This window comes from Lissotriton helveticus, chromosome 9 (genome assembly GCF_964261635.1).
Source record: "Lissotriton helveticus chromosome 9, aLisHel1.1, whole genome shotgun sequence".
NCBI classification, from domain to species: Eukaryota; Metazoa; Chordata; class Amphibia; order Caudata; family Salamandridae; genus Lissotriton; species Lissotriton helveticus.
In genome coordinates, this window is record NC_136070.1 from 916,690,473 (window position 1) to 916,708,824 (window position 18,352).

Genomic DNA, 18,352 nt, shown 5'->3' on the forward strand with positions numbered 1-18,352 from the left:
AAGTGGTGGAGCCAAAATTACAAGTGTAAAGTTTTTATTAGTAACTTTTCACATGTAGGTGTAGGCCTCCTTCACTAGACCAGAGATTTCCCTATGGTAATTATAGGGACATTTTTAAAAGTTAGAAACCTGTTAAAACATTTTTAAAAAGTACAATGTTTTTATGTTAAATAATAATGTAAAAACATTTAGTATATTTATTTTAAATGTAGAACAAAATCAAATCAAAAAGTTGGCACAAAACTATTAACTTAATTTTATATGTTTGAACATGCATAAAACAAATTGCTACCTACAGTAAAATGTATTTATTAGTTTTACTAACCTATGTTTAGAATTTAATTTAATTATTTAAAACATTAGGTTACATTTGTTTTGAATTAAAAAGCGTATTAAAATAATTTATAGAAATAATATTTTGTACGTATATATATATATATATATATATATATATATATATATATATATATATATATATATATAATTATGTACATTAAATTACATGTGCATATATTTTTAAAAAGTAAATTAATTAATTTAAACATTGTTTTCTGACACGGGTCTATTTCAAGTCTCCTCCATTATTTTCTATGTAAGGGTTTTGCAGTACCATTGTTTGGCCATGTGTGGTGTTGGACTTACTCGAGGTCTGAAATGGAGTACATTTACCACTCTTTTGGGTCCCTTTTGGCTGTGGTAACTAAAGAAGTGCAGTGTGTGAATAGGACTGGGTTTACTCTTTTGTCAGTGGGTGTTTGTCCCTACCTAACCTGCCTAAGTCCTCCTTATCCCTCCCTAAACTCCTCCTTACTTTGCGCTAACGCCCTCTCATTTTTTACTAAGTATTTCCCATTTCCCAGCCACTTTGCTGTCCTTCCCACATTTACTACTAAAACGCATACGTATACATGCAGAGATCGCCACAGTCACAACGGAGATCTCTGTGCAATAACTACAGGAGAGGTGGAGGTGGAGAACTCCGCATGTAGCTTATTGAACAGCATTTCGGAGTGCATGAAGAGTAATATCGTAGCACTACTAAATGTACAAAAAAATGCAATTTGTGATTAGGTACCAGAAGCTCCTACCACAATATATGTGCTACACACTCACTCCACATATATGCATTCGACATGCACATGGTTTGTCAGCGCAAGGTTCTGGGGATTAACATAACTCTTCACAGAGGGCCAGTAGACTCATCCCTCTTTCACGCACAGAAGAAGATCTGGTCACACTGCTGATTCACAAAATAAGTTACACTGTCACCGCTGCTCTTTGTTATATACCCAGTGCATGGACAGTATTCTTCTGCCCACTATGAAGCCATGCTTTGATCACCCCTGCAGGTCATAGAACCAGAGGTCGAAGTAGGTGGGATCTGAGGGGTACGAAATGCCCATACTTTTTTTAAAGTAAGAATAACAATTGCCCTACTTTTTGTGAAAAGACAACCGTCCCAGGGCGGTTAATTCAAACAGTTAACATGCTTCCGCTGACGTGTAAGACAGGGAGAATCATGTACTGTGAGGCAGACGGAGGGGCAGACAGCTAAATAAAATACAAGCCTTCCTGCCAGGGTGCCTGCTTGCCTGAATTAAGTGTAAATACGCAGAACTGGTTACTAAGCAAATGGTGGTTGGAAGCCAGTATAGATGTTAATTGATGGAATCACTTGAAGCTCCCTGAAGATACACATTTCTTCTTTTTGAGTGTTATTGCAAGGGAGTTACCAGCTGAGCTGTGAAGTGGGTGCTTTTAAGGGAAAGTTATAAATACAAATTGCACTGTGTAGTCCGGGAAATACTGAAATCTATATTCGGGAAGCACTTTTTATCTTAAACCTTTTTGCGCTTTTGGTAGCAGTCTATCTTATATTGTGTGCAATGCAAGTTTAAAAAAATGTCTTACATATTTATGGAGGTTTCTGTCACAGACAGGGATCTCATATAACTAAACATAAACAAGTCACTATTCTACCCTGCTCTGACCAGGATTCAATTCTGTGGCTCACTGGTTACACACACAGACCTTTGCAGTGCATTAACTAAAGAGGTTTCATAATGTACAAAAGTGCATTTCTCACTGATTAACTTGTTTTTATTTTTCATTTAATGTGTGCATTATTTTATACGTGGTTACCTGAATGTGTAAGACCAAGAAAAGTTATAGAATATATATATATATATATATATTTTTTTTTTCCTCGTCTTTGACCCAGATCCCACTCTCCCCCAGTACTGCGTGCATCACAGTTTCCATACTTTTTTAATGCACTTCGCCCAGTCCATACAAAAGGTTCTCATCCATACATTAAAAGGGACATGTCTAGGTCTCTAAATACACGCATTCTAGCTTAGTCCAAATAAAAGCCAGTATGCCAGTTTCACATGCAATCGGGCAAAAGGGCAGGGGTAAATGCCCATTTACCATGGAGGGGGTATTCCCGTCCCAACAGTATCTCAGTTCTGCAAAAGCAAGAGGTGGTGCATGTCAATACATAGGATATCAGCAGAGATATATGTCGATTACAATACTAGAATATCAAGGTTGGCGCAAGTTATATAGTACAACAGGTGCGCTGACAGTCATGTGTCTGGGTTCTACTGTTGAATTTGCAGAGCATTTACAGGGCAGGTTTGAGAAGCATTTTCAGAGCATTACATGGGACAAGGAACTTCGAGGATCTGGACTTACCTTAAGAGGCATTTTGGCATATTCGTTCAGGATAGGAACATCAAACACCAACCGGCGGAGCAGATGTTGCAACATTGATGGGCGAAGGTACCTTAATTTAGGAGGAAAGTGGTGTGAGAAAAAGTAAATGACAGAAGAGATAAAAGAAGGGCAAACATAAGTCAAGGATACAGTGAATGGTGAATGAGAAATGGAGTGGGGAAAGAGTAGTAGAATATTGACAGAGACCAAGGTGAAGGGGTGAGAATGGTAATGCAAAATGTGTGCATAAATCAGATACTAGAAACTCTCTCACTGGCCTGATAAACATAATGAACATATGGACAGCAGACATTCCAGAAGCATTGTTAGCATGAGCCTACTCAGTGTGAAGGCAATTTACTGGGATGACCAGCCATATGGCTCACTGATTTGACATAAACACAGCAGTCAAATATTACACAACGTTAGGTACATCTATGAAAGGTAGGGAATTCCTCCCAAACAATGATCTATCTTTTGAAGGTCAAAACGTGAAGGGTAAGAAATTAAGTTACTGTAGTTCTCTAGTACTGGTATTTTTCATAGACTCGCGTGCATGAATCATTCCCTGTTGTAAAAGTGGGAGTCCCACTGTACCATAACAAAGCAGTACATAACATTCCCGCAGCCTATAATAGCAATGAAACAATCACTTTGATAACCTATCCATGTCCTTTAAAAGGAACTGAAGTCCAGTCATTCAGGCGACAGTACCCTTGAGAACACTCCCCACAGAGGCTACGTCCCTCAGATTTTCAAGCACTAGTGTTAAAGGCAATCCTGTAACAATAAGGGGAACCCCTATGGGGAGGAGTGTGGGTTGTATGGGAATCTATGAAAGATTCCAATACTGGAGAAGGATAACTTGCTTACCTGTAATCCTAGTTCACTTCCAGGGGAATCCTCATCAACGTCATAAGCACTGAATAGTCCCGCCCATGTGCAGGAAAGCGCTATATATATATATATATCATCAGTGAGCAAGGGCACGGACGTGCCCGAAACGCGTCTGATGACATTCTTTTACCCACATGTTGTACCCACATGTTGTGAAATAAAATACAGCAACTTAAATACCAACTTGCCTCGAAGTGCTCATTTTGCTGTCTGCGTGCCTTTCTGTGCGGCAAGCACATTGGAGACAGGCTGGATCGATATATATATATATATATATATATATATATATATATATATATATATATATATATATATATATATATATATATATATATATATATATATATATACATATACATACATATGTTTTGTTCCCCAAAGTGCCCTGCGCATAGGAGATCATTCAACATTGCTTCACCCGAAGGTTTGTATTATGCAGCCTGCCTTTGCTTTCACCTTTCACTATTTGCCTTTGCCGACGCCCTTCAGGATATCACAATCCCTTCTTCATGGGCAGCAAATCACGCAACAGATGCTCGCTTTGTTAATTCACTCGTAATTTATTCATTGGTATGACCGCCTCCAGTGGGCATGTACAACATTGCTTTTTGGGACATTGAGTCCATGTGAGTAATGTATTACCTTTCGTAAGGCCCGAAGCGTACTTTGCAATTTAAAAATCCTTGTTAACTGTAGTAGGTGGTGTTGGCAATGGTGCGGGCTCAATAAGCATAGAAGCGCTGTATTGTTTAAGTCTTGCAAGTTCAAAAACTGCAGTCTCGTAGGCTGGTTTCTGATACTCCCCCAGTTTGCGAGGGTGCTCCTCCCCACGGCTAAGGCTGCTGTGCATAATTTTGTTCCCCAAAGTGCCCAGCGCACGGGAGGTCACTCGATATTGCTTCGCCCGAAGGTTAGTATTATACAGCCTGCCCTTTGCTTTGACTATTTGCCTTTGCCGACACGTTTCAGGATATCACAATCCCTTCTTCTTGGGCAGCAAATCACGCAACATATGCTCGCATTGTTAATTCACTCAGAATGTATTCATTGGTATGACCGCCTCCAGTGGGCGTGTACAGCATTGCTTTTTGGGACATTGAGTCCAGGTGAGTAATGTATTAATGTATTACCTTTCGTACGGTCTGAAGCATACTTTGCAATAAAAAAATCCTTGCTAACCTTAGTAGGTGGTGTTGGCACTGGTGCGGGCTCAATAAGCAACGAAGCGATGTACTGTTCAAGTCTTGGAAGTCCAAAAACTGCAGTGTCGCAAAGATCCCTGACCATTTGATCGAAAAGGCATTCTCCCACGATCCTTGATGTGGATGCGAACGTGCATAAAACGTACATTTCTGGTTAGTTTGCGCTGCAACAATATCTAGTGCTGGCTTGCCCCATAGGGAGAACATCCTGTTCAGAGATCAAACTCCCATTCGTGGCAGCTGTTCCTTGTTCTGCTTAGCGTGCCTGCTAAGAGGTTGCTCGTACCAGGAACATGTTCCACCCGAAGTGTTATTTTGTGTGTCATAATCCAGTTCTAGATCTTTTGAGCTTCCTTGGAAAGGGGTTGTGACCTGGTGCACCCTTCTTTGTTCACATAGTGCATGCTGGTGGTATTGTCTGTGTGAACTAAAACTGGTGAGCCTGCTATCCTTGGAGGGAAAGCTTAAATACTCAAATAAATTGATTTGAGCTCTAGCTGATTGGTGTGCATGCTTTTTTGGTCCGGAGACCTCTTACAACTTATTTGAAGGTCTTGCAAATGGCCACCCCAGCCCTCAAAGGAGGCATCCATGGTTATCACATAATCAGGTATCTGAGCCTTCGGAGAGATTGTTGACTTTTGTCCACCAGGTCAGAGCTTCTCTCATGCCTGGAGTGATCCTTATCAGATCGTTGAATGATCCTTCTGTCTGAATCCATTGCTTGTCTACTTCCTCCTGTAGAAGTCTCATTTTCAGAGAGGAGAACAGGACTGGCAGAGGACATCATCCCTAGGAGTAATTTGAACAGCCGCACTGAAACTGACTTTCTTTTCATAAGTTTGTGGGCTAGTTGTTTGAGCCTTTGTTGTCCATCCTGAGTTAAGATTGCTTTGTCCTGGGTTGTATCCAAAGCCACTCACAGAAATATTATTATTTTTGGCGGAAGAATCAACGATTTCTGGTGATTGGCAGTAAGAACTACAACTCTTGAACAATGCTAGGCAAGCCTCCATGGCCTCAGACACTTGAAAGACTGTTGATGCTTTATTAGCCAATTGTTGAGGTAAGGGAATACCTGATAACCCTTTTTCTTTGGAGACGCTGTCATAGGAACAAGACATTTCGAAAGATGCGGGGAGCTGATCTGAGGCAAAAAGGGAGCACTTTGAATTAACAGTGAGTGTCAGCTAGAGTGAATCTTTAAAACTTGCGATGTTTTGAATGTATGGGGATATGAAAATATGCATCCTATAAATCCAGCATTGTTATGCAATCTTTGCGTTTGAGGAGATGCTGGATGTCTGGAAGGGTTACCATGAGAAAAGATTGCTTCCGTAGAACTTTGTTAAATTTTTGGATATCCAAAATGGTTCGCAATTCCCCTGATTTCTTCCTTATGAGGAACAAATGGGAGCAGAAACCCATTTCTTTTTGGGAGTGGGAAACTTTTTCTATTGTTTAACATTAACATGGTGAGGACTTCCTTCTGGAGTAAGTGGAGATGAAGTGCATGCACTTCCTTTGGTGGAGTGTTAGGCAGTCTTTTGATAAATTCTGAAGTATGACGGTAAGTGATGAAGTTTAACATCCATCTGTTAGATGTTATTTGCTGCCACTGATGGGAGAAGCTGGAAATGTCTGCACCCACATTCTGGTGATTTGTTTTGGACATAACTGGCACGAGAAGAAGGCCACTGCTTTCTGTTAGTATCTCTTCCCTGGGAGGTTTGTTTTCGTCTAGGCGCTTATTTATGATAAGCTGCCGCTGGTGGAGGGCGATAGAATTGCTGCTGGTAGGATGGTCTATATTGTTGTTGGAAGGGTTTATAGGGGAATAGGGTGGGTAGTAATTTAATTGTAATTAGTTAAATATTTGTATTTATTTATTGGTATTCATTTTGAATTTATTGTTAATTAATTTTTAATTGGCAATACATTTTTATTAATTGATTAATTGATAATTATGTTAACTGTATTAATTTATTTTCCGTAGCAGGTTGTGGGTTTATAGGGGAATAGGGTGGGAAGTAATTTAATTGTCATTAAGTAAATCGTTTTTTTTATTTATTGGTATTGATTTTTAATTTATTGTAAATTAATTTTTAATTGGTAATTCATTTTTATTAATTGGTAATTAATTTGTATTAATTGAATAATTGATAATTATAATAATTGTATTAATTTATTTTCCGTAGTGGATTGTGGGTTTATAGGGGAATAGGCTGGGAAGTAATTTAATTGTAATTAGTTACATATTAAAAAGACTGTATTGATAATTAATTTACTGTTAATTAATTATTAATTGGTATACATTTTTATTATTAATTAGTTTTTGTTATTGAAAATTAGTTAGTTGTTAATTAATTATGAATAAGTAATTAATTTTTAATAACTAATATTTATTTTTATTTCAAATTGATTAATATTAAATTAGTAATTAATTTTTTATTGGTATTGATATTTACTTTATTTTTATTAATATATTAAATCATTACTTTCCCTTCTGTTAAACTCACTGGAGTGGGAATAGTAATTTTTACCCCTACGCTATTCAAATCTTTCCCTACAGTTGCACTCTCTGGCGTGGGAATAGTAATTTTTACCCTCCCGCTATCCAACGCTTTCCCTACTGTTGCACTCACTGGAGTGGGAATAGTCATTTTTACCCCTACGCTATCCAACTCTTTCCCTACTGTTGCACTCACTGGAGTGGGAATAGTCATTTTTACCCCTACGCTATCCAACTCTTTCCCTACTGTTGCACTCTCTGGAGTGGGAATAGTAATTTTTACCCCATATGTATCAAACACTTTCCCTACTGTTGCAGTCTCTGGAGTGGGAATAGTATTGTTTGCCCCTACGCTATCCAACACATTCCCTACTGTTGCACTCTCTGGAGTGGGAATAGTAATTTTTACCCCTACACTTTCCCTACTGTTGCACTCTCTGGAGAGGGAATAGTAATTTTTACCCCTACGCTATCCAACGCTTTCCCTACTGTTGCACTCTCTGGAGTGGGAATAGTAATTTTTACCTCTACGCTATCCAAAGCTTTCTCTACTGTTGCACTCTCTGGAGTGGGAATAGTAATTTTTACCCCATATGTATCCAACACTTTCCCTACTGTTGCAGTCTCTGGAGTGGGAATAGTATTTTTTACCCCTACGCTATCCAACGCTTTCCCTACTGTTGCACTCTATGGAGTGGGAATAGAAATTTTTACCCCTTCGCTATCCAACGCATTCCCTACTGTTGCACTCTCTGGAGTGGGAATAGTAATTTTTACCCTCCCGCTATCCAACGCTTTCCCTACTGTTGCACTCACTGGAGTGGGAATAGTAATTTTTACCCCTACGCTATCCAACACTTTCCCTACTGTTGCACTCACTGGAGTGGTATTAGTAAATTTTACCCTCCCACTATCCTAGGGTAAAAATATTATATATTTGTTATTAATATTATGTTAATTATATATATATATGTATTAAAAAATAAAATTGTATGTTTATTTTTTAAACTTACAATAATGATTTATTAATTTTAAGGTTATTTAAGTATTTTTAAGTATGTTTTAGTTAATCATATTTATTATTTAATACATTTTAAATTACTTTTAAGACATTTAATAAAATTCGATATTTTGACTAACTATATTTTTTACAACTATATTTTTGATTCGATATTTTTGTACTTACCTGTTTGCAGATATTAATTAAATATTTTTGCATTCTATATTTTGTCCACTATATTTTGGTAGGTTGATATTTTGGTATTCTTTATTTTGTCAGGGTTGTATGACCCCCGTTGAGGAAATCTGCTGGTGTAATACAGGCATTTGCTGTTCTGTTGCGTCGCAAACAGATCTAGAGTTGGTGTGCCCCATCGCTGAAAGATCTTGTTCACCTGTTCTTGTTCCGGCTCCCATTCGTGGCAACCTGCGAGGGATCTGCTGAGGTTGTCGGCTAGAGAGTTTTGAACCCCCTTTACATGCTCCGCTCTGAGGGTAATGCCATGTTGTATAACCCACTCCCACATCTCTTGAGCTTCCTGCGACAGAGATAGAGATCTCGTTCCCCCTTGCTTGTTGATGTAAAACATGCTGGTGGTATTGTCCGTACGCACCAGCACTGAAGAATTTGCAATTCTCGGAAGGAACGCTTGCAGAGAAAGGAAAATGGCTCTTAATTCGAGACTCTTGATGTGTTTCTTCCGATATTGACTAGACCATCGGCCTTGAATCTGGAGGTCCCGGAGATGGCCTCCCCATCCTTCCATGGATGCATCCGTGGTCAGAATGAACTCCGGAAGGGTTTGAAGAAACATTAGACCCGGAGATAACAGATTGCTTTCTTTTGACCACCATTGAAGAGCATGCTTCATTCTGGGTGTCACTTTTATGCAATCGTCGAAAGACCCTCCTATTTGGTCCCATTGTCGGTGCAACTCCTCTTGAAGTGGCCTCATCCTGAGTCTTGCGAAGGGGACAAGACTGATCGCTGAAGAACACATCCCTAGAAGAGATACATATGTTCGGACAGAAAGTGACTTTCTTGTTGAGATTTGCCTTGCCAGTTTTTGAAGTTTGTTCTGCCGTTCCTGAGACAAGAACGCTTTGCACTGATGGGTGTCCAGTGAAGCTCCCAGAAAGGTTAACACCTGTAGGGGCTGCAATTGCGATTTCTTTGCATTGAGAGTGAGGCCTAGATTTGAGAATAGACGAAGGGCGCTTCTCACCGCTTGTCTTGTGATCTGTTTCGATAGTCCTTTGAGCAGCCAATCGTCGAGATATGGGAAGACCTGCATCCCCTGGGACCTCAACGTTGCAGAGACTGGGGCCAAATATTTTGTGAATATTCTTGGTGCCGATTTCAGCCCGAATGGGAGCACCTTGAATTGAAAGTGGACGCCAGCCACTGTGAACCGTAGGTATTTGCGATGTTTGGGGTGTACAGGAATATGGAAGTAAGCGTCTTCCAAGTCCAGAGAAGCCATAAAATCTCGTTCGTTGAGACAATTGAGCACATCTGCCAATGTCACCATGCGAAAACTCTGTTTCTTCAAGAATTTGTTGAGTTTGAGCAGATCCAGAATCGGGCGCCACTCTTCCGACTTTTTCTTTATAAGGAAGACGCGAGAGTAGAATCCTCTTCCTTTGTGCGAGATTGGAACCTTCTCTATCGCATTCTTCTGAAACATGTTTAAGGCCTCTTTGAACAGTAAGTGAAGACGAGGGGGAGGGGGACCCTTGGGCGGGGTCGTAGGTGGTTTCTTTACGAACTCCAGAGTGTGTCCTCTTTCCACTAGGTTGAGGACCCACTGGTCAGATGTGATGTTTCGCCATTGTTGGTAAAAGGCGGAGATCTTCGCGCCCACACGGACGGAAGGATTGTGGACTGGCGTCCGGCATAGCTCACTGACGTTTGTTTGAATCTCATCCTTGATTATTTGATCTTCGTCTTCCTCCCTGACGAGAGAAATTGCTGGAGGAAGATTGCCTGTATGAAGATTGGTAATACGGTTGCTTATACTGCGACTGGTATTGCCTGTTCTGTTGATTGTGGTAATTTCCTCTGAAAGAAAATCCACGACCTCTTGCTCCTCTAAAAGAACCTCTTTTATATATATTGCAGGGTACCAAGCGATTTTGCGGTGTCTGTATCCGTCTTGATGGTTAGTAAGGCGTCATCAATGTGCTTACCGAAGAGCGAGTCCCCGTCGTAAGCCATATCGAGGATTTTTGTTCGCACCTCAGATCTGAAGGAGGTTGCTCTGAGCCAGCCCTGTCGTCTGAGCACTGCAGCACCCGCTAACTGACGAAAGTTAGTGTTTGCGATGTCTAGGGTACAATCTATTATTTCTGAAGCCGCCCTCTCTCCTTCAAGCACTATTTTACGTACTTCTTGGTGACGATCTTCCGGTATCAATTCTATGAATTCAGATCGTTCCAACCACATCTGTCGGTCATAGCGGGCAAGAATCACAAGAGCATTCGCTGCCTTGATGGAGGATGCAGCATTAGTGGAGAACTTCTTGCCTATTAGATCCAATCTCCTGCCCTCTTTGTCCGGTGGTGTTGACATTGGAGTGGATGGATTTTTGGACCTCTGTTGAGCAGCTTGGGATATCACAGAGTCCGGACGTGGGTGGCCCACCAAACAAGATGGAGTGTCTGGCGGTGCTCTATACTTCTTCTCAATACGAGGAAGGACTGCCGGGATAGAAGCGGGTGTCTTCATAATCTTATTCTGCAGTGTGTCTTGGCGACACTGGAGGCTGTGGTGGTGGAGGCGTAGGTACGTCCGCAGGTACCGGAGGTACAATTGGCGTGGACGGTGTAGGTGGGAACCTTTGGCAATAGTCTGCCAACATGGCCTGTAAGTCCTGTATCAACGAAGGAGGAAGATGACTTGATTCCTCCGAACGTGGAGCTCTGTATGGTTGTCTATAGAAAGGTGTAGACAAATCTTCTTGGTAGTAATGCTCCTGTATATCCTCTTCTTCATCCTCATCCTGACATTTTATTTGTAATTCGGATGGATGGCGTGCAATCCCAAAGGGACCTTCATCATCTCCATCATCCTCATCAGATTCCTCTTCTTCCACATATGTTTCTAAAATCTGTGATGGTAGCAGTGGAGAAATATTGGAGTAGTCTTGCCTATGATAGGTTTTTATCTGAAAATGAGTATATGCTATAGGTGAGGCATGAGACACCTGAGGTAGAGAAGGCCAGGGTCTTGCAGGCGGAGTCTTAGTGATGACTGGACTCTTTGCTGGAATGGCCGTCGACGAGCTCGTCGTCGACGGACTCGTCGTCGATGGGATTGTCGTCGACGGTGGTACTGTAGATGGACTTGTCGTCGACGGGGATGTCGTCGGTGGGGCCGTCGTCGATGGAATCCTCGTCGATGAGGCTGTCATCGACGAAGCTGCCGTCGTCGACTAGGCTGTCGTCGACGGGCTCTTCTTAGATTATCCAGTCGTCGACGGGCTCTTCGTCGATGAGATCCTCGTCGTCGACGGGCTCTTCGTCTACGATGATTTTGACGTGGGCGGGGCTTTTTTCGACGATGACTTCGTCGACGATGGAACTGTCGATGGAATAGTCGTCGACGATGATTTTGAAGAGATTAAAGAAATATCCTTAGCCCCTTAAGATTTCTTTGAGGAAACCTTGGCTGACACAATAGGTGAAGTAATAGCAGAGGTAGACGCCGAAGAGCTTAAGGTGGTAGAAGTCACAGAGGCTGTGTGAGAAGACACCAGAGAAACAGTTTTTGCCTGTGCTTTACTCACAGTTTTAGATGAAGATCCTGAAGGCAGAGAAGCTGGAGATTCAAAAAGGAGGAGTGGATAACCTCCTTGAGGGTTCTGAAGCTCTATGAGAGGATTTGTGTTGTTTTTTCCTCTCAGGAGAAGAGCTATCTCTGGATCTGGCTCTTTTGCTGGATGTAGAAGCTCTGTCTTCATCATCTGTGGAAGATGATTTGAGCTAAAGAAGAACCCTTGCCTCCCTGTCCCTGATGGTCTTAGCAGGGAAGGTGCGGCAAATCCTGCAATCCTTCACAATGTGATTGGGATGCAGGCAGTAGATGCAGTCCTTATGCTGATCATCTACATGGACCCTCTTTTTATCACAGGTCCTGCAGGCCTTGAAAAGGGCTTTCTTCTCAGACATCTGTAGAAAAAAGTTGAAAACTGAGTAGGCACTCAGGGAGACTCCCTTCCACACGACGTGCGGTGAAAATCTGAGGAGAACTGCCTCTGCTGGGAAGGTTCTAGAGGGTGCTGACAGCTGATTGGTTGGAACTACGTTCAGTTCTTTTCATATAATGAGGTAGATAGGCTGCTAAGTTTTGGGCCTTTTGGGGCCTATAGTCTTGTCAGCCTACTACAGATTATTCTAAGGCACTGCTTTTGTATATATAATTACCGTGGGACTCCCGCCTCGGCGACGGGGAATGATTCAGGCATGTTAATCTATGAAAGATACCACTACTGGATAACCGTAGTTACAGGTAAGTAACTTTTTTTCTTCTCCTGTATGTCTGAAAGGACATCCAAGGCCAGATTCAGTGATATATCAGACGGCTCAGCGCCAGTCCAAGAGATTCTCCACAAAGTCGGCAATTACAGTTCGTGCTGCCAATTCCTTGGTCGTTGTGGGCCGGTATGAGCGGCAAATGTGGTCGGACATCAGTGCATTAATGGATCTTGTGCCTGAGCAAAAGAGAGCTGAAGTAAAGAAAATATTACTGCAGGGCGAAAGAACATTTTATGAAATAATGGACTCTGCTATGGATATAGCATCAACTGGATTTAGGCTGCTAGCAGGAGCTGCTGTTCTATGGAGGCAGGAATGGTTAAAGGTGACTTAATTTCGAGATCACTGACAAAAGGGGAACATCCATTACGACGCGGTGTATACACCGCACTACCATTACAATGATGGAGGAGAACTGCCTCTGCTGGGAAGGTTCTAGAGGGTGCTGACAGCTGATTGGTTGGAACTACGTTCAGTTCTTTTCATAAAATGAGGTAGATAGGCTGCTAAGTTTTGGGCCTTTTGGGGCCTATAGTCTTGTCAGCCTACTACAGATTATTCTAAGGCACTGCTTTTGTATATATAATTACCATGGGATTCCCACCTCGGCGACGGGGAATGATTCAGGCAAGTGAATCTATGAAAGATACCCCAATACTGGATAATCCTCAGGTTCTCTAATTTTTTGTTGATTCGTGGTAAGACAGCAGTGACCGTAGCTGGATTTTTTATTATTTTCGTGCCTTCCTCCCAAATGTAATCTCCCATAGGGATTTCTCATACAGATCTTTTGACAGGCTCTTTAAAATCATACAGAAAACAGATTGCTTACCTGTGACTGGTGGCTGGATTTGTTTTGCAGACCTTTCTTAGAGATTATGGAAACGTACAATGTCATCTGGCAGAGAGTCAACAGGTTACTTTACTTTACTTTACTTTACTTTAAACCATTTTATAACGCGCTCCATTACTGGGGAGTATCCTGGCGCGAGACAAGGGAAAAAGAATCAGACATCAAGACTCAGAGAATGAAAAAAAACACATCAGATTGTACTCTTGAAGAGGTGAGTTTTTAGATGTTTTTTGAATGCAGCCACTGTTGGCAAGGAACGCAGATAGAAAGGGAGAGCGTTCCAGGCCCGGGCCACAATCACAGAAATCGACTGACCACCAAGTCTGAACCGTTTAAAACGTGGAAGAGACAATTTAGACAGAGTAGAAGATCTCAGGGTACGTGCAGGGACATATCTGACAAATCTCTTTCTCAAATAGATGGGGCCTTGATCATGGGTTGCCCGGAAAGCCAGCACCAGAGATTTAAACATAATGCGCTGTCTGACCGGGAGCCAATGGAGCGTGCGCATCTCCACGCGCACGCTCTTCCATCTAGGTATGTTAAATAATAGACGGACGGCCGCATTCTGAATAATTTGCAGACGCTGCACCAAATAGGCGGGTATGCCACTAAACAGTGCATTGGCATAGTCCAACCTAGCCAAGATGAGCGCCCGAGCAACCGACTCCCTCGCATCCCTAGGAAGTAGGGGGAAGAATTTGCGTAGCATTCTCAAAGTGGCGAAGCAGGTGCCTGTAAGCTTCTTAATGTGATGCTCAAATTTTAGGTCCTCCGTGAACCAAATGCCAAGATTTTTGGCAGGTCTCCCCATCTCACTAGGGCCGGGAATGTTAGAAGGCCACAGTGAGCTCTTGAACGAGGGGGGAAAGGAGCCATAAAAGAGCACCTCTGACTTGTCCTCATTGCACTTCAGCTGGGCCTCCGTTAACCAGCGAAATACAGAGGACAAACACAGGTGGACCGTGGATGTATCCAGATCGGCATCGGGCCAGGTAAACAGCAGTTGGGTATCGTCTGCATACCCTATGATCTTAGCCCCAAACTGTTCCGCTAGATAAACCAGGGGGGTGATATAAACATTGAACAGTAAGGGGCTAAGAGTTGACCCCTGCGGAACACCTGTGCACAGAGGTTTAGGCTTCGAGGCATGGGGAGGCAGCCAGACCTGCTGGGTCCTATTAGATAGAAAAGAGGACAGCCAATCCAGGACTACACCCCCGATGCCCACAGCCGACAGCCGGCCGAGGAGGAGGTCATGAGGGACAGTGTCGAAGGCAGCAGAGAGGTCCAATAAAATTAGGACCGCTCTGCCACCCCCGTCTAAACAGTCCCGAATAGCCTCGGTCATTTCCACCAAGGCCGTCTCGGTGCTGTAAGCAGCCCTGAAGCCCGATTGAGCGGGATGGAGGGCCTTAGAGGTTTCCACAAAGCTCTCCAATTGTTGGAATACTACCTTTTCACAAATTTTAGTAAGTGCCGGTAGCAAGGAAATCGGACGATAATTCCCCGGAGTCGCCACATCCAGTCCGGGTTTCTTCAGGAGCGGCAGAAGTTTGGCCCGTTTCCAAACAGAAGGAACAACGCCCGAAGCCAGGGAGAGGTTCACTATCTGCGTGGTCTCATCACAGACCAAATCTGCCACCTCCGACAGCACCCGGGCCGGACATGGGTCAGATGGAGAGCCAGATTTTAGGGACTGAAGGAGGGGCAGAACAACATCCTCCTCAGTCTGCATGAAATTAATGAGTTGCTGTCCCGAGTATGGGCAGTAGGAGGGTAGTGGGGAGATTGCGGAGCTGTCACTGGGGAGAGCAGCTAGCAGGTCCTGCTGGATCCTTGCTATTTTGGTAGAAAAAAAAGTTGACAGCTCTTCACACCAATGCGCCGAGGGTACGAGAGAAGCAGCCTCAGCGACAGGTGCAACAAAGCTTTTAACAATGGCAAAGATCTCCCTGCCATTGTTATCTGCCTTGGCAATTCGCCCCGCATAATAGTTCCCCTTAGCCACCTTGATTGCAGCATAGTAGTCTTTTTGGGCAAATCGTAGGGCAGATTTGGCCTCAGGGCTATATGCACGTCTCCACACGCGTTCGAGTTTTTTGCACCCCAGGTTATGGTGCAGGTGGAGAAGGAGTGGGAATTATTTAGTGATTCCATTAGTTGGGAATGGAATGATTGTCTGCTATTGCCTCTTCTTCCCTAGTCCTCATGGTACTGTGCATCATAATCATCATCATCATCATCCTTCTGATACTTGACCTGCAGCTCAGAAGGGCTGTGGGTCATTCCGAAAAGGCCGTGATCATCCGACTCTTCCAAATCAAGAAGGTGACCTGGAGGTAGGCAAGAGACCTTACTTGGTGAAGTATGTTCAGGAAGAAGGAACGTTTTAGCTATTTTCATTCTCGTCGAGGGTGTCGTCGACAATGCTGTTGTCGAGTACTTGGTTGCACTTTCCTATTGTGATTTTTTTTAAATGCTTTTAGCGTCAACAAAGTTGTCTTTGTCGATGGCGCACCCATCAACCGTGCTGTCGTCGACTGCTGTAATGCCGCTGTCTACGGAGCCTTCGTGAATGATATTTTTGCCGACAGGATTGATGTCGACAATGTAAATTTAAATTTAAAAGTATTTATTAAGCGCACGATTACCATGCGGTTTCTTGGCGCTGAAGGACACAGACCCTAGAAGTCAGGGGAGCAGGTGCTAGGAAGGGAAGGCTTGCTGAAAGAGGAGAGTTTTAAGTGCCCTGCGAACCTTAAGATAGCAGCCTGCAGATCTTATGTGAGGAGGAAGGGTATTCCAAAAGGTAGGAGCAAGAACTGCAAATTTCATCTCTCCAGATTTATTCTTCTTAAACCGTGGTACAAAAAGAAGAGACTGAGAGGATGAACGTAGCTCTTTGCAGGGAGTATAAGTCTTAATTTCAGAGCTGTTGAAGGCACGGGCGGTCCCAGTGCGAGCCTGAAAGGTTGTACAGCCCAGCTTAAAAAGAGCACGTTCCTTAATAGGGAGCCAATGCAGGGCCTTAAGCAGAGGGGTCACATGATGAGATTTAGGGAGACCATAGACAAGACGGGTGGCCTGGTTCTGGACCAGTTGGAGGCGTCGGAGGGCATAGGCAGGAATGCCATTATACAGGATGTTGCCGTGGTCCAGACACGATAGAACCAGTGCCATAATAATGAGTTTCAGAGCTGAGAAGGAAAAAAAACGGGAAATCTTTCGAATAGTGCGGAGGGTGAAAAAGCAAGATGAAACTACAGTGCTAATCTGGGAGTGTAGTGTGAGATGTTGGTTAAGTGTGATCCCTAATGTTTTGACTGAGGAAGAGGGTGATGGGGGAGAGCCAAGAGAGGGGGGCCAGAAGGTAGGGGTCCAGGGACTGCGATGACCTCCGGTGAGTACAAGCTCAGGTTCAATTTGAGATGGTTGTAGTTCATCCAGTCCCTGATGAAGGTCATGACTGATTGGAAGTTCTGGATAGAGCCCGGGGAGTGTTAAAGATTGAAAATGAGTTGGAGGTCGTCGGCATAGTTGAAGACCGTGACCTCCATGTGCTGTAAAGCAAAAATCAGGGGGAAAATGTACAGATTGAACAGAAGAGGGGAGAGGGAAGAACCCTGAGGAACACCGCACTGTACCTTACGTAGAGGAGCAGAGAAGTCACCGAGATGGACAGCCTGAGAACAATCGCTGAGAAAGGAACTGGGCCAAGCCAGGGCCGACCCCCCGATGCCCGCCGCCTTGACACGGGTAAGAAGAATGGAATGATCGACCGTGTCAAAGGCGGCGGACAAATCGAGGAGGACAAGGGCCTGGGGAAGGTTGGTGCCCATCCCCTCTCTAAGCTTGTCCATGACGGAGATGACAACTTTCTCGGTGGAATGTAGTGGGCGGAAGCCCGCCTGACATGAGGTTAAGCATCCACACTCTTCCACAAATGAGCTAAGGACTTTGGTGACGTGAGACTCAAGGACTTTACCAAGAAAGGGAAGAAGGGAAATAGGGCGATAGTTAGATGGGGAGGATGGATCAATGCCGGGCTTTTTTAGAATGGGAATTAGTGTTGCCGACTTAAGGGAATTGGGAACAAAGCCCAATTTAAGGGAATCATTCAGAAAGGTAAGGGGGGGCTGGGGACAAGCAAGAAAGATCTCCCTGAGAACATATGCAGGGCAAATGTCGGAGGGGGATCCTGACTTAACTCTGCCCAGCAAAGGGGAAAAAGTTTGACTGGTCAGGGGCGGTAAGTGATCCAGGTGAAAAGTGTTGGGCGGAGGTTGGGGGTCGGAAAACGTGGGGGAGGGTGGTGGTATATTGGCCTTGATAGTTGTGATTTTCTCAATAAAAAGTTATTGAGAGAATCGCAGAGGGGTTGGGAAGGAGGAGGTTTGAGGGTAAATCTGTCAGAGCAGGCCAGCTCGTTGACCGTGGCAAAAATGGCCCTAGGCTGGTTGTCGGCTGAGAGGATTCTACTAGAGAAGTAATCAGTTTTGGCAAGGAGCATAGCTTTTTTGTATTCATTAAGGGTGGAGGTGTATGGTAATTTGAGGGCAGGACTGTATGCACGCCTCCAGGCGCGCTCTGCCCGTCGCGTTTCGAATTTTTTCTCCTTGAGGTCTTCAGAGA

At 43.5% G+C, this 18,352-nt stretch overlaps 1 protein-coding gene across 1 annotated transcript in view; it reads right to left on the reverse strand.

The window, feature by feature from the left end:
* RYR1 (ryanodine receptor 1) overlaps nt 1–18,352 on the reverse strand; it is a 1,073,089-nt gene that overhangs the window by 508,418 nt on the left and 546,319 nt on the right. The window contains exon 50 of the mRNA XM_078661091.1: nt 2,698–2,788. Coding sequence (XP_078517217.1) covers nt 2,698–2,788 — 91 coding nt within the window. The remainder of the gene's footprint in view (nt 1–2,697; nt 2,789–18,352) is intronic.